General features: G+C 42.8%; 1 protein-coding gene across 2 annotated transcripts; it reads right to left on the minus strand.

Annotated features, from left to right (window-relative positions):
• Positions 1 to 761: 761 nt before the first annotated feature.
• Positions 762 to 11,978, minus strand: ZNF660 (zinc finger protein 660). 2 transcript variants are annotated; one of them, XM_060109367.1, is made up of 4 exons: positions 11,940 to 11,972; positions 10,528 to 10,662; positions 9,252 to 9,372; positions 762 to 4,349 (listed from the first exon to the last, which is right to left on the minus strand). In XM_060109367.1, the coding sequence occupies exon 4, from the start codon at positions 4,169 to 4,171 to the stop codon at positions 3,191 to 3,193; it is 981 nt and encodes a 326-aa protein (XP_059965350.1). In that variant the 5' UTR covers positions 4,172 to 4,349; positions 9,252 to 9,372; positions 10,528 to 10,662; positions 11,940 to 11,972; the 3' UTR covers positions 762 to 3,190. The 2 variants fall into 2 exon arrangements, with proteins under 2 accessions (XP_059965350.1, XP_059965351.1); XM_060109368.1 differs by lacking the exon at positions 10,528 to 10,662 and having other exon boundaries at positions 11,940 to 11,978.
• Between the last annotated feature and the right edge of the window lie 1,510 nt (positions 11,979 to 13,488).

Here is a 13,488-nt window from a genome sequence, read left to right on the forward strand (position 1 = left end):
TAATCAAGGCTACGTAAGATTTTAATTTCACACCTTTTCTCACAACTAAAAAGAAACATATACATTTCTAGTCCACACCAAAGCAATTCTCAAGAACCAGGGTATCTGTGACTGAAAAATACTTGCCTCTTCATATTCCTCAGGAATATTCAGGGTACTGAAAACTAAAGTGAATAAATGTGAATGCATAGGAAGCTGGCAGATGACAAGAACAGGGATGGGCAATACACAGTAGTTTAGTGATGTACATTTCAAGATAGCTGGGGTTTTGATAGAATAGAGAAGAAATGGCCATACAAAGAGGTAAACAGGTTGGGGGAGAAAAAACTAGCAATTGAGGGACTGCAGAGGAAGCACTGCTGTTAGGGAACAACCAGGCTTCCATTAGAACAGGAAGTTGGAAAAAACACATTCAAAGAGACAGATCCTGAATTCCAGAGTGTATCATGAAAGGGCTTGAAAGGAACTGCAAAATTAAACTCTGGCTGAAGCAGGCAGCTGGTAGTCTTGAAAAACTTCTGGAGGAAGGTGGATGGTCAGTTCAAATTATATTGCAAAATATTTATATGAAAAGGTACAGAGACCATCTGTCAACATTTACTCCTGCAGCTCAAGACAGGCATCAGCCTCTCAGACTAGAAGCTAGTGAAGGCCTCCTCCAGGGTCCGCTACCTTAGCTTGTCTGGGCTAGAAAAGTGAATGTATTCTGATCTCTGGCAACCCTCCTAGAAGGTATTTACTCTTGAAGATCACAGAGTCTTTTAAGATGAAAAAGAAAGCCTATTTGAAGAAAAAATTTCAGATGCTATGACACAGTGGTAGGAAAATGTTTTGGTCAGAGAACAACACTTGCTCAGCAACATAGGAAGCATCAACAACTCTGCTCAGCAATAATAAATGCTTAAAAAGTACCACTTGACAGGCACACAGGAAGCTGTTTGCCTATTTTCTTAAAGCAGTTTTGGCAGGGCCAGGACACATTAGTCCTGGGAGTTTCCACATAGGTAATGAGGAGGTGTGGATGGCTGCCATGACAAAAGGCATGAATATTGATTACAAACCCCTTGTAGAATTTTAAAAGGACACATGACAAGGGAAAAATGATGGAAGTGCCCTTACTGCTGCAGTTCTGTTTAGCCACTGCCACATGTGGGTGACCCTACTCTCGTGTCCACCCAGACTCTTGGGGAAGTGCCTACCCAAGGGTGACCAATGATACAAGAGTCCTACCCCTTGAATGCAGCAGATCTGTTCTAGAGCCTCCAAACCTTGCTTTGAATAACTATGCAAAGAGGGACTATTGCATCACAAAATAATATGTAAGCCATTATCCTATCAAAATAGGATGAAACCAAACAATCCCTTTTCACCCAAATATACCCTTCACACCTTCCACTTCTTTCTAGTAACAGCAAGGAAGAAGTATATAATCCTTAAAACTAAATTACAAGGTGCAGAGACAGGCCATAAATCTAACTTAAAGAAGACTGACAGCATCTTCCTTATGAAACCATGATCAAATAACTGTCCAGATATAATCAACCACCTTTCACAGAAGTGGTTACTCAGGAGGATCCCAACTGGTCTCCCCCTCGCATAGAACCATCATGATGGACAGAGGCACTTTGGTATAATAAAGAAAGCATGGACTTGAAAGTCAGATCTGAGTTCACATTCTGGCTCCAACCACTTACTAGCCAGTCACCTAACCTCACTGAGACTCAATTTTCTTGTACCAATGTTATGAGGATTGGATGGAATATCAAATCCTTAGTAATCCCTGAAACAATAAATCACTACGTGCATAAGACAAATGGTGTTAGGCTTGGGCATTCACTGTATACAAAGAAAGAGGAATGGCTGCGTTAAGAATGGGGAGATTCTAAGGGTTCCCAGACGGATTATGAGCTGTCTTAAAAGTTTAAAATATTGGTTGTAAACAGATTAAGGCCTTCTCAGAGGGCTAGACAAAAAGAAAGGCTTGTCACACATTTACATGCATTATCTCATTTAATCCTCACAACAACCCTGTGAGGTAGGTCATTATTCCCATTTTACAGATAAATCTGTGGCTCAGAGCATCTGAGGGACTTGTCCAAAACTGACAAGCTAGGGCACAGCAGATCTGGAATTAGAACTCATATGTCTCTGACCCAAAAGTCTGCACTTTCAGCTACGAAACTCCATGTAACACGTGAAGGCAGAGTCTTCTCCTTGTTTGAATTATGCTGTGTCTCTTTAAAGGCTTTGAAACTGCAATTGTTCCAATTTCATAAGGGGGCATTTTTTTCTGTAGACATATATTGAAAAGGTGGAGCCTAGGTGGTTCTTTATTATCTGTGGATCCTTCTACAACTGTGGGAGAGGAGAATGTAGTAAAGCTTTGCTGTTTTCTTTTAACCTAACAGTGATTAAGAAAGTGGATTATATATTCTGTTGACAACTGTAAAGTCAATTTATCTCAAAACTGCAAAAGCCAACTGGTATTTATGATGTAATACACAGGAAACAGGCTCTAAAGGAAGTGACGTGCTCAGGGTTCCCCTGCTACTAAGTGCCAGTATTAGGGTGCAATCCCAGGACTTTAGAGTCTATGTTCTATGCGCCTTTCATAACCCTGTTGAGTGAAAATGAACATGTACTCATTGTATTTAAAAAATACAAAAGTAGTACATTCTCACTGTAGAAAAATATAAAAGTAGTACATTCTCACTGTAGAAAATCTAAAAAGCATAGAAAAGTACAGAGAAGAAAATAGAAATTACCTATAATCCTATTACCCAGAGATAATCACTGTTAACATTTTGCTTTGGTATTATTTCATTCCCATTTCTTTCCTTTGCATAAATGTTTTTTAAAAATTTGGATCGTATTTCATTGTTTTTCTCTTTATCTTCCATTTCATCTAAATCATTTCCCCCATGGCATTAAATATTCTTTAAAAATGTTTACAATGGGTGCAAAACCATCATATGGCTAGACCATCATTCACTTAAACCCTGTATGGTTGAAAATCTAGTTTTCTTCCTCCGGTTATATATGATGCTGGCATGAATAGCCCTTCTGTTAATCTTTGTCTACTTCTGATTACTTTCCCTGTATGAATTCTTAGAGAATTAAGGTTGATGATACTGAAAAATTACTTTTCCAGAAAGTAGCAATTAGCCCCACTTCCAACAATATATGTCATTTATGACGTTTCTTTCTCCTCATTATGTTTTCTCTGGTGTTGAATAAGCTGTGAGCTATAACGATAGGCTTTCCCACACTCACTACATTTATAGGGTTTCTCCTTTGTGTGGGTTCTTAAATGTAGAATAACTTGAGAAGTCTGCCTGAAGGTTTTTCCACACTCATTGCATTTATAGGGTTTCTCTCCAGTGTGCACTCTCTGATGATCAATAAGATTTCGATTAGAAGTAAAAGCTTTCCCACACTCATTACATTTGTAAGGTTTCTCTCTACGATGAAGTCGCTGATGTTCATTAAGGGTCTTCTTTAAGATGAAAGCTTTCCCACACTCATCACATTCATAAGGCTTCTCCCCAGTGTGAATTCTCTGATGGTCCATAATCTTTGTATTAGAAACACATGTTTTCCCACACTCCTTACATTTGTAAACTGTTTTTCCTTTGTGCATTCTCTGATGTTGAGTAAGGTTTGAACTACGGCTAAAGGCTTTCCCGCACTCAATACAAGTGTAGGGCTTCTCGCCAGTGTGAACTCTGTGATGTGAAATCAGACCAGAACTCCGACTAAAGGCTTTCCCACACTCCTTACATTCATAAGTTTTCTCCCCACTGTGGATTCCCTGGTGCCGAATGAGGTGTGACTTACCGCTGAAAGATTTCCCACATTCGCTGCACGTGTAGGGCTTCAGTCCAGTGTGGATTCTCCGATGAACAACCAAGTTGGAGCTATGACTGAAGGCTTTTCCACACTCCTTACACTTATAGGGTTTCTCTCCTGTGTGGATTCGTTCATGTACTGTGAGGTTTGCACTCTGACTAAAGGCTTTCCCACACTCAGTACACACATATTGTCTCTTTTCAGCCTGACTTCTCTCATTTATTGTAGGGTCATCTTTTTCAGATTCTTGGTCACTCACTTCTGTGAATGTTTTATTATCCTTAACTGTCTTCTGTTTGAAGCTTCTTGTCTTTCTCCTCATTTTCTCTTGCTTGAAGCATCCCAGTGGCCCCTTGAGTCTTCCTTTTCCCTTCAGAGGAGCTTTCTAAACATCGACTTCCTTGGCAACACCTCTGCAGAATTCTCTTGAAAGTATGAGATTCAGATTTTTGGGGAATGATGTTTTGAAATCAATACTTCCTCAATCCCCATTTCACCATCTGACAGAAGAAAGAAAAGTTGCACATGTCACTTGCTCTCTATACTAGAGGAAGGAGAATTATCCAAGGATAACAAGATGTGGCAGAACACAAGGTCCCTCATGGAAAAGTAAGTGTTCAAAGGCAGGGGGACCTGATCAAAAAGATGAGAAAAATGAGGATAGACATAGAAGCCAATGGAAAGGCTTATGGAAATCCAGGGGCTGACAGGAGCCCAACATGTCCAGCATCAGAATGAACGATGAACAGTATAAAACCCATCCTGGTTTCTTCCTGTCTCATGCTCTACTCCCAGAATTGGAGCCATCTAACTCCTAATCTGATCCCTAGAAAAAATGCACTGAAAGATCCTTCGTTCAGTAGCTTAAGTGACTAATCTTCAGATCAGTTTGGTATTTAGTTCATGCTGACCTATTCCCCTAGTACCAGTGATATAGTGGCTGGAACAAAATAGGTGCTCAAAAATTGTTTTATAGAATAATAACTCATATTTTGTCTTAAGGTATGACTAAGATTTCATCTTTTGCTTTGGTCTAGGTACTACATCCCTCTTCTTAAACTTTGTTGTGATAGGGGTAACACAATTCTTCCAATATTGGAGCGTAGTCACATCATAGCCTACTCTGTAGGGGCTGGTCTGTAGCTGGATCCAGCTGTATGTGCTAGTTCGGTCTGTCTGCTTTTCACCAAGCAGTCTACTGGGTGAACCTGAAAGGCTGAACTGGGAAACAGGGTTAATTAAAGCATGGCAGGGGAAACTCTAATAGGACCTTGCATGGTACAGTGGTAAAGTATCTAAAGATGGCAATAGGGTGAGAGCAGCGGGCAGCACAACCAAGAGGGGCCGATACATGAAACCAATGTCAGGGATGAGCAGGAATTTCTCAACTGGTTTGACGTAAAACTCTGAACATATAGATATCCCTAGCAGACCTCAATCTAGAGGGGGTTGAGTCATAAAAGAAAACTGAAAGATGACTCCATGATACTAACACATGACTAATTTTCCTTTTACTATGTTCCTTTTCAGACTTGTCCATATTCATAATTATATAGTTGTAAATATACAGTAGATATAATTTTGCATCCTACTTCTTTTACTTAATTTTTATAAGTATTTTTCCATATTGCTATTAACTCTTCATATGATCATTTTCTGACTGCATAATTCACCACCAATTAAACTCCTTACAGTTTACCTACAATTTTGCTAGTGTCAAGACATTTCTGTTGTTCCCTGAGGTTTAACCACTATTAATAATGCTATCATGACCACTCTATATATATAAAGTTTTCTTCTCATTGAAATATATTCCTAGGATAAAAGTTCCACAAGTGAGTGATTGGGTCAGAAGGAATGATGCTGTTTTGTAGTACTACCTACTGCTTTTCAAAAAGTTTGACCAGTTTTCATTATCCCATAGCTTTCTGATAAACTGAGTCAGGATCTCTGAAGGAGGGACATATCCAATGGTGAGTGCTCAAGGCCAGCAAGAAGAGAACTGTGGAGGTTAGAGTTCACATCTCAGAAGGGTGGGTGCCACCGATATGATACACAGGCACATATACACAGACTCATGCCCAAAATATGGAGGGCAGGCAGAGAAAATGGTGGGGGAGAAGGGGTTCTTGGCAGGATCCTGAGCACACTCACATCCAGCTGCTGTTACCCTCCTAATCAAACAGGAGTTAGCAGGTGGAGGAAACTCAGTGAGAAGCCAGGGGAACTGCAGAGCAGAGTGGGACAGCAAGTGAAGCCGCCTCCAGAGTTCTGAGAAAGTTGATGGTTCTCTCTCAGCTTCTTTTCCATTTTTAATCTTCTCTGAAACTTTCTTTTCTTCATACATTTCTTAAACTAGTAATTATTGAACACTCTACCCTGTACATATCTCTGTCCTGGGTCTCACGCAGGGAAATTTTTAAAAAGCATTGTTGCAGAAAAGTGAAACCATTTGTGGTATGAATGAATGGATGGATGACTAGGTGGATAAGTTTATGGATTTGCTGTTATGAAAGCCTCCCATTTTGCTGGTAAATTGTCCTCTGCTAACTTGTGTTATTGTTTAATTCTTCTTCTTTCTACAGTATTACGTATGAAAACTCAGGAAATGACTTTATAGAGGAACGGATTCCCATAATTACTAGAACAAAGTATGTTAGAGATTCAGAATGAGACAGTGCCCTGAAGCCAGCCCCTTCATTTCTAGGCATGGCTGATCCAATGCTCCCCAGTTAGCTAGTGGAGTAACTATTATATCCTTAAAGGCTATTACGGAAAGATCAGTCTTGCAACCTTCCAAAAAGAGGTGTTCAGGAAAAACATTAATAACCAGGTATTTACACAACTCCTTCTTTCACAAGCAATAAATGCCATTATTGAATGCAAAAAAAAAAAAAAAAAAGTTCTGTTACACACTGGGTCCCTCCAAAATTCATATGTTGAACCCCAAGCCCCCAATGTGACTATATTTGAAGATGTGAGTTCTAAGCAGGTAATTAAGGCTAAATGAGGTTATAAGGGTGGGCCCTGACCCAATAGGATTAGTGTGTCCATATAGGAAGACATACCAGAGAGTTAGCTTTCAACTTGCACTCCTGCCCCCTTCCCACCACATACACAAACCGAGGAAAGCCATGTGAGCACACAGCAAGAATGTGGCTATCTACAAGCCAGGAATAGAGTCCTCACCAGAAACTGAATCAGCAAGTCACCCTGATCTTGGACTTCTAGTCTCCATAACTGTGAGAAAATAAATGTCTGCTGTTTAAGCCACCCAGTCTATGGAATTTTGTTATGGAGGTCCAAGGAGACTAATATAAATGTGAAATATCATACCTACTTTTAAGGAACTTACAATGGAGTGATGACAATACACTAAGAGAGTAAATTACAAATTTACAAAGTATCCTATCAGGGGATGAAGGGGGCTAGGAGAGGGAGTGAGTACTGGGGCTTGAGATGCTTGTGGAAGGGTGCTTTAAAAAGGCAGAAATTTGGCTGAACCTGAGGATAAGCAAGAACTGTTTTCTCAAAAGGATGTTAGCACAGGGTTGATGTACTCAGAAATAAGTGGGAGGTTACACTATCACATAGCTTTATGAGGGCAGGGATTTTTGTCCATTTTGTTCATTATTGTATTCCTAGCAAAGTTCCAGGCACATACCACGCACTCAAAAAAATTGTTTTTTTGTTTCATGAACAAATGAGGAAATGAAACAATAGAGTTGCGTGAAGTGATACCAGCCAGAACACTGAAATCACGGGGCAAAAAAATATGGATATAATCTTCTGGTCAACAGGAAACAAGTTCTAAATGGAAGAGTGAAATCTACCCTTAATTTCCTCTCTGTTTTCTATATTCTTTTTTTGTTTTTTTTGGCTGCGCCATGGCGCAGCTTGCAGGATCCTAGTTCCCTGACCAGGGATCTTACCTGTGCCCCCTGCAGTGGAAGCTCGGAGCCCTAACCACTGGATCACGAGGGAATTCCCTCTATTTTCCATATTCTTTTTTCTACCTTGCTATTCTCTTTTCTTGTTACTTTCCTTCTCATTCTCACTTGTCAAGAACAAAGTTTTTCAAGCATTACCATTAATTTCCCCTAGTCCCAGACTTCCCTCCACCCCCAGAACATTCATGTTTCTCTGGGCTTCATGAAGTGGAAAACAGGAAAGAGGCAGCTGGGGTATCCCATGAGGAGTAAACTGAGGAAAATAAAAAGAAAGAATCCAAGAGCTGTCACCTAGGAGTAGGGTGATCATATACCCTGGTTTTCCCGGAATAGTCCTGGTTTATACCTACTATTCCAGCATCATTATTCTTTATTTTTTTATTAAAAAAATTTTTTTCCAGCATCATTATTAATAGTGCCCCCCTTAATTCACAAAAGCATCCCAGTTTGGATAGTAAATTTTGTATCACCCTACCCAAAAGTGAAATTAGGAAAAGAATGCTTTCGGAAGATTAGCCCAGATGGATTAGAGTTGAAAAAAAGAATGGAGGAAGGGAAATGAGTTGGGAGAGAAGTTTAGGAATGCAGTATGGGTGACCATTAGAGGGCCTGCGACTTTCTAGGTGCTGAATAAATGTTTGCTGAATGAATAAACAAATGTATGAGATAGTGAGACTCTAGTCCAGAATAACAACAGGAGAGAAAACAAGTCCAGCTATTTCCAGGAAAGCATATGCATATATCAGACTGGATATAGAGGATGACTAAAGGAAAGAATTCTAGGCCATTAGATCCAGGTCTAAATATTGAGAATGGTACTATCACTAAGAAAGATGGGGATGTGGGAAAACACTTTAGACAAGAGGAGGAAGAGTATGTCAGGAATACTAATTTGAGAATAAGACATAGGGGACAGATGAAGTCATGAGAATGTATAAGCTTGCTGAAATAGAGATTGTGGTTAAAGTGCAGGCAGAGAGAAAGAGAAATGCACAAGGACGTGCTGTAAGGATGCTCAGGGTGGTTCTGGGGGACCTGAGGAGGAAGCGAGACTTGTCAGGAGAGCAGGGAGGGATAGTTTGAAGAGAGTTTGATCAAAAGGAAACCTAACTATTTGCCCTCTGCCCAAATGGATGGGAAATTCCCTCAGAAATTCTGGAAGAATCCCCAGGCAGTAGGGAGGTGGGGTCTTAGCTAAAGAAGTAGGAGGAGGGACAGATGAGGCCGTAAGATAGCAAGTCACTAGGGGTATCCAGGCAACTGGGCAAAAAATTACAATCTCAGACAACCAGTAAATGGAAGAGGACCAATGAGGCCCCATAGGTCTCTGACCCACAAATCCCTGAGACTGATGGATGAGTGTCCTGATCTCAGGAACAGCATTTATTTCAGGCTGTGAGGAACCCACAAAGGGCAGAGTTCTATTCTGAGAGAGAGAGACAGAGGTTTTACCTAGAGACGTTGTATTCCTTTAATTCACCAGCATCACCAGCCTTTCAGGTCCCTCTGGGCAGTGGTCACATGGTCTTTGGTTACTGTTTAGCTGTAGTGGAGTGATGAATAGAGGCAATACCTGAAAATAAATTCCAGAGAAACAGATGAGTGAAGTGTAAAAATTTAAAGGAAAAAAAAAAGAACTATTAGAAATTATCTTGGTCTCAGGGAAAGGCCTAGGCCTTAAGCATAAAACAAAAGCTGACACCATAACAGAAAAGCTGATAGATTTGATCATATAAAAATTTTTTCACTTAAAAAAAAAATTAAAAATCTGTAATATAAACTAGAGTTGCCTTACACCATAATTCCTTTTGTGTATGTCTGTGTCCCTCCTCACATGTATACTTTAAGCTCTAAGCCCCCAGAGAACAGGGCCCATGATATTCGTATGTGGATCCCACACAGTGCCTGGCACATAGGGCTCAATAAATGTTTGATTTGAAACGTTAAGTAAGTTCAGGATTCTATCTAATTCTACCTGGGTGTAGGGATGATGAGAAGTGCACCCTCGGGCCTCCCTGGTGGCGCAAGTGGTTGAGAGTCCGCCTGCCGATGCAGGGGATACGGGTTCGTACCCCGGTCTGGGAGGATCCCATATGCCGCGGAGCGGCTGGGCCCGTGAGCCATGGCCGCTGAGCCTGCGCGTCCGGAGCCTGCGCGTCCGGAGCCTGTGCTCCGCAACGGGGGAGGCCACAACAGTGAGAGGCCCGCATACCGCAAAAAAAAAAAAAAAAAAAAAAAAAAAAAAAAAGAAGTGCACCCTCCACACATGACCACCCTCATCCCTCCTCTCCACCTGTTTATCTCTTTGGTGCTTCATACTGTCGAAACACCATGACAATACTGACGTTCTTGGCAGTTCTGTCTCAACAGGGCCATCCAAGGGCTTAAATTCCCTAAGAGACTGACCTAGTCTAACTGCTCAGAGATTCTCAGAATGTCAGAGTTGTGAGGAAACTCCTAGACCACCTCGTCTCATATTAAAATTTTGAGCTGGGGAAACTGGAACTTAGAGGAGAGCTGGGACTCAAGCCAAAGTCTCCTGACACCCAAAATTGAGTTCCACTACATCATCTTTCCTCACCAAAACTCTACTCCTCAGGGTCCAGAGGTCCTCCTCCCACTTCTCTGTTTCTCTCGAGAAATGCTCCCTTTCGGACCCGGTTCCCATACTCTCGAGCAGGCAGGATTCCCGTCCCCAGACTAACTAATTTCACAATAAAGATCTCACCTGCCAAAGAGAAGGGAATGGCTCACTTTCACACCTGTACACAGTAGCCTCACTCCAAAGGATCTGCCCAGCACAGACCTTGCCTCATCTCTTCCTTCGGTTTGGTGAAAAAGTTCCTAGTGGGGTCTTGGATCACTGTAAACACACAGAAACGACTTGAGTTCTCTGAGAGCTCAACTGCAAGTGGACACTCAGGGCAATGTCCCATCCCTGGGTCACTTCCCTTCCTATTGAACTGAGAGCAATAAGGATAATCATTCCCATTTTAAAGATGGGGAAATGAAGCTCCCAGAGATGGAATGACTTGCTGAAGGTCGTATGGGTAGTAAGAGATAAGCCTTCTGCGTCGGAAGGAAATCCTCATTCCATCACACCACGGTCGCTCCTTTTCACCTGTTCTGTTGATATCTAAGTCTCCACATTCTCCTCTAACTGAAAAATGCATTCTAAATGAGAAGTTCTCTGCAATCCAGCTTTCCAACAAAAGTTTGCAGAAAAGGGATGAGGGAAACTCTGCTGAGTCAAATGTCTTTAAAGACAGGAAGAAGGGCTTCCCTGGTGGCGCAGTGGTTGGGAGTCCGCCTGCCCATGCAGGGGACACGGGTTCGTGCCCCGGTCCGGGAGGATCCCACATGCCGCGGAGCGCCTGGGCCCGTGAGCCATGGCCGCTGAGCCTGCGCGTCCGGAGCCTGTGCTCTGCAACGGGAGAGGCCACAACGGTGAGAGGCCCGCGTACCGCAAAATAAATAAATAAATAGGAAGAGATAAGGCTTTACAGGGATGCTAGAAGGAGAATTTTTTTATGATTATCCATCTCTCAGGATCACTAGGTCTCAAAATCGGTTTTGTGTTTCCCCCTTCAGATTCCCAGACCCCGCGTCTAACCCTTCAAGCTTGTTCCATTTCTTCCCTACCAGAATATAGCTCTGCCTTGTACACAACTGTAATCCCTGGATCTAATACACTGCAAGCTGGTGCTAAGTATTTGTTGAATGAATGAACGAGTAACCTTCGGCAAGGCTCTGCCCTCCTCTCTGGGTCTGTTCCTCACTGAGAACACAGCAGGGATTGGATTAGTGATCTGAGCCAAATACTTAGGTACTGCGGAGCCCTTTGAGAGCCTGGGCGGGACGTGGACCGCTTTTACCAGGGAGGCCCCATGGCTAGAACGAGGATGATACTGTTCTGTCACCACTGCCAGCTGGTCCGAGTGAGCAGCTACGCGGAGCAGGAGACGAGACCCAAGACAAAGGGGCAGCGCAGAACAAGGGAAGCGGGGCCCACGACAACCCCTTGACCTGCCGCGCCCCCGTTTCCGCAGCGGGCAGCGGTGAAGGAGGCCTGGCCCCCGGTCTATGTGCCCCACCCGCTCCCAGAACCGGCCCGAAGCCCCACACCAAGCTGCCACATACCCCGCACCGAAAGCGCCCGACCCACATCTTGGAACAAAGCGGAGAAGGAACTACGTCACCGACTCCCCACTAACTCCCACCCTAACCCTCCGGTCCTTCTAGGCATCGGGAGGTTTCTGCATCTCTGTGCCCCCTTCGCGAGCCCTCAGGTCAGGGGACGCTCTGGCCCCGCCTCCCGCCCAGTTTTACCCTACCATTGGCTGAGAGGGCGAAAGGGCGTGGAGAGTTCAGCCAATAGGCGGAGAGACCCTGAACGGGGTGGAGCCTGGGGAAAGGACTTGGTTAGGGCGGGAAGAGGGACCAATCAACTGGGCGGCCAGACTACCTTCCTCGAACTGAAACTCTCTGAAGTCACACCCCCAGCTCTGGCTGCTAAGCGGAAAAGTCGTCCTTTTCACACATTCCTTCTCCTTTCAGCCTCAAAGTCAGGATCGGCTACCATCTATCGGCAGCATATAAAAATACGTGTCGAGTGCCTATTATGTCATTGTTCTAGGTTCTGCAGATACAGTAGTGAAGACAATGAACTTACTGCCCCATGAAGCTTACCTTCAAGTCAGGGAGACAACGGATAAATAAATACCTAGAATGTAGTAGTGCCTAAGGGGAGAGAGAGAGGGAGAGAGGAAGAGAGGGAGGTAGAGAGAGAGAGAGAAGGGGGTAGGTGGTGGCGGGGCTACTTTATAGATGACAGGGAAGGCGGAGACAGATAGTGAGCAATTTAGGCATGTGGGTAGCTGGTGGAGTATTCCTGATAGATGGAACATCAGGAAGCAAAGGCCTTAAACCAGAAGGAAGGGGGCGCACGTTTTGGTCCATAAGGGATTTGGATATGTCCCAAATAACACTGGAGGGTTTGGGGACTGAGAAGTGACATGATCTTACCTTTTTTTTTTTTCCTGCCACATGTTCAAAGGTTTATTAGCTATCAGATATGAATGGAGCCAAGAAACCTGTTTTTCTATAAATTCTAACTTCTTGCTTTCAGTCCTTAGTCATTTTGACATAAACCTTGCATAAAAGTTTCACTCCATGACATAACGTTTTAAAAATTTGCTCTGGCTGCTCTGCTGAGAACAGTCTGAAGGTGGGCAAGAGTAGAAGTAGAGAGATTAAGAAGCTACTGCACTATTCCAGATGAGAAATGATGGTGGCTTGGACTAACTTAGAGGTGATTTAGGTGATGAGAAATGGTCTACATATATTTTGAAGGCATGTCCAGCATGATTTGCTAATGAATTGGATGTTGATTAAGGATGACTCCATGGTTATTGATCTGAGCAACTAAAATAAGACTGTCTTTTGGAAATAGAGTAGACTGAATGAGGAGCAGGTTTAGGGAGAGGGATCAATAGTTTTGTTACGGATGTGTTAAGTTAAAGATGCCAATTAGACATCCAAGAGTAAATGTCAAACAGTCAATTGAGATAGGAGTCAGGAGTTCAGTGAAGAAATCACAACTAGAGATTTAAATTTAGGTGTCGCTATATAGGGCAGGATGGGACAATCTAGGGAGTGACTGTAGGTAAAGAAGTCATCTGAGCAATGA

This window comes from Mesoplodon densirostris, chromosome 10 (genome assembly GCF_025265405.1).
Source record: "Mesoplodon densirostris isolate mMesDen1 chromosome 10, mMesDen1 primary haplotype, whole genome shotgun sequence".
Lineage (NCBI taxonomy): Eukaryota > Metazoa > Chordata > Mammalia > Artiodactyla > Ziphiidae > Mesoplodon > Mesoplodon densirostris.

Bases quoted from the DNA above. Each gene is read 5' to 3' on its own strand.
- ZNF660 (XM_060109368.1), bottom strand. From the start codon at position 4,171: ATGAGGAGAAAGACAAGAAGCTTCAAACAGAAGACAGTTAAGGATAAT.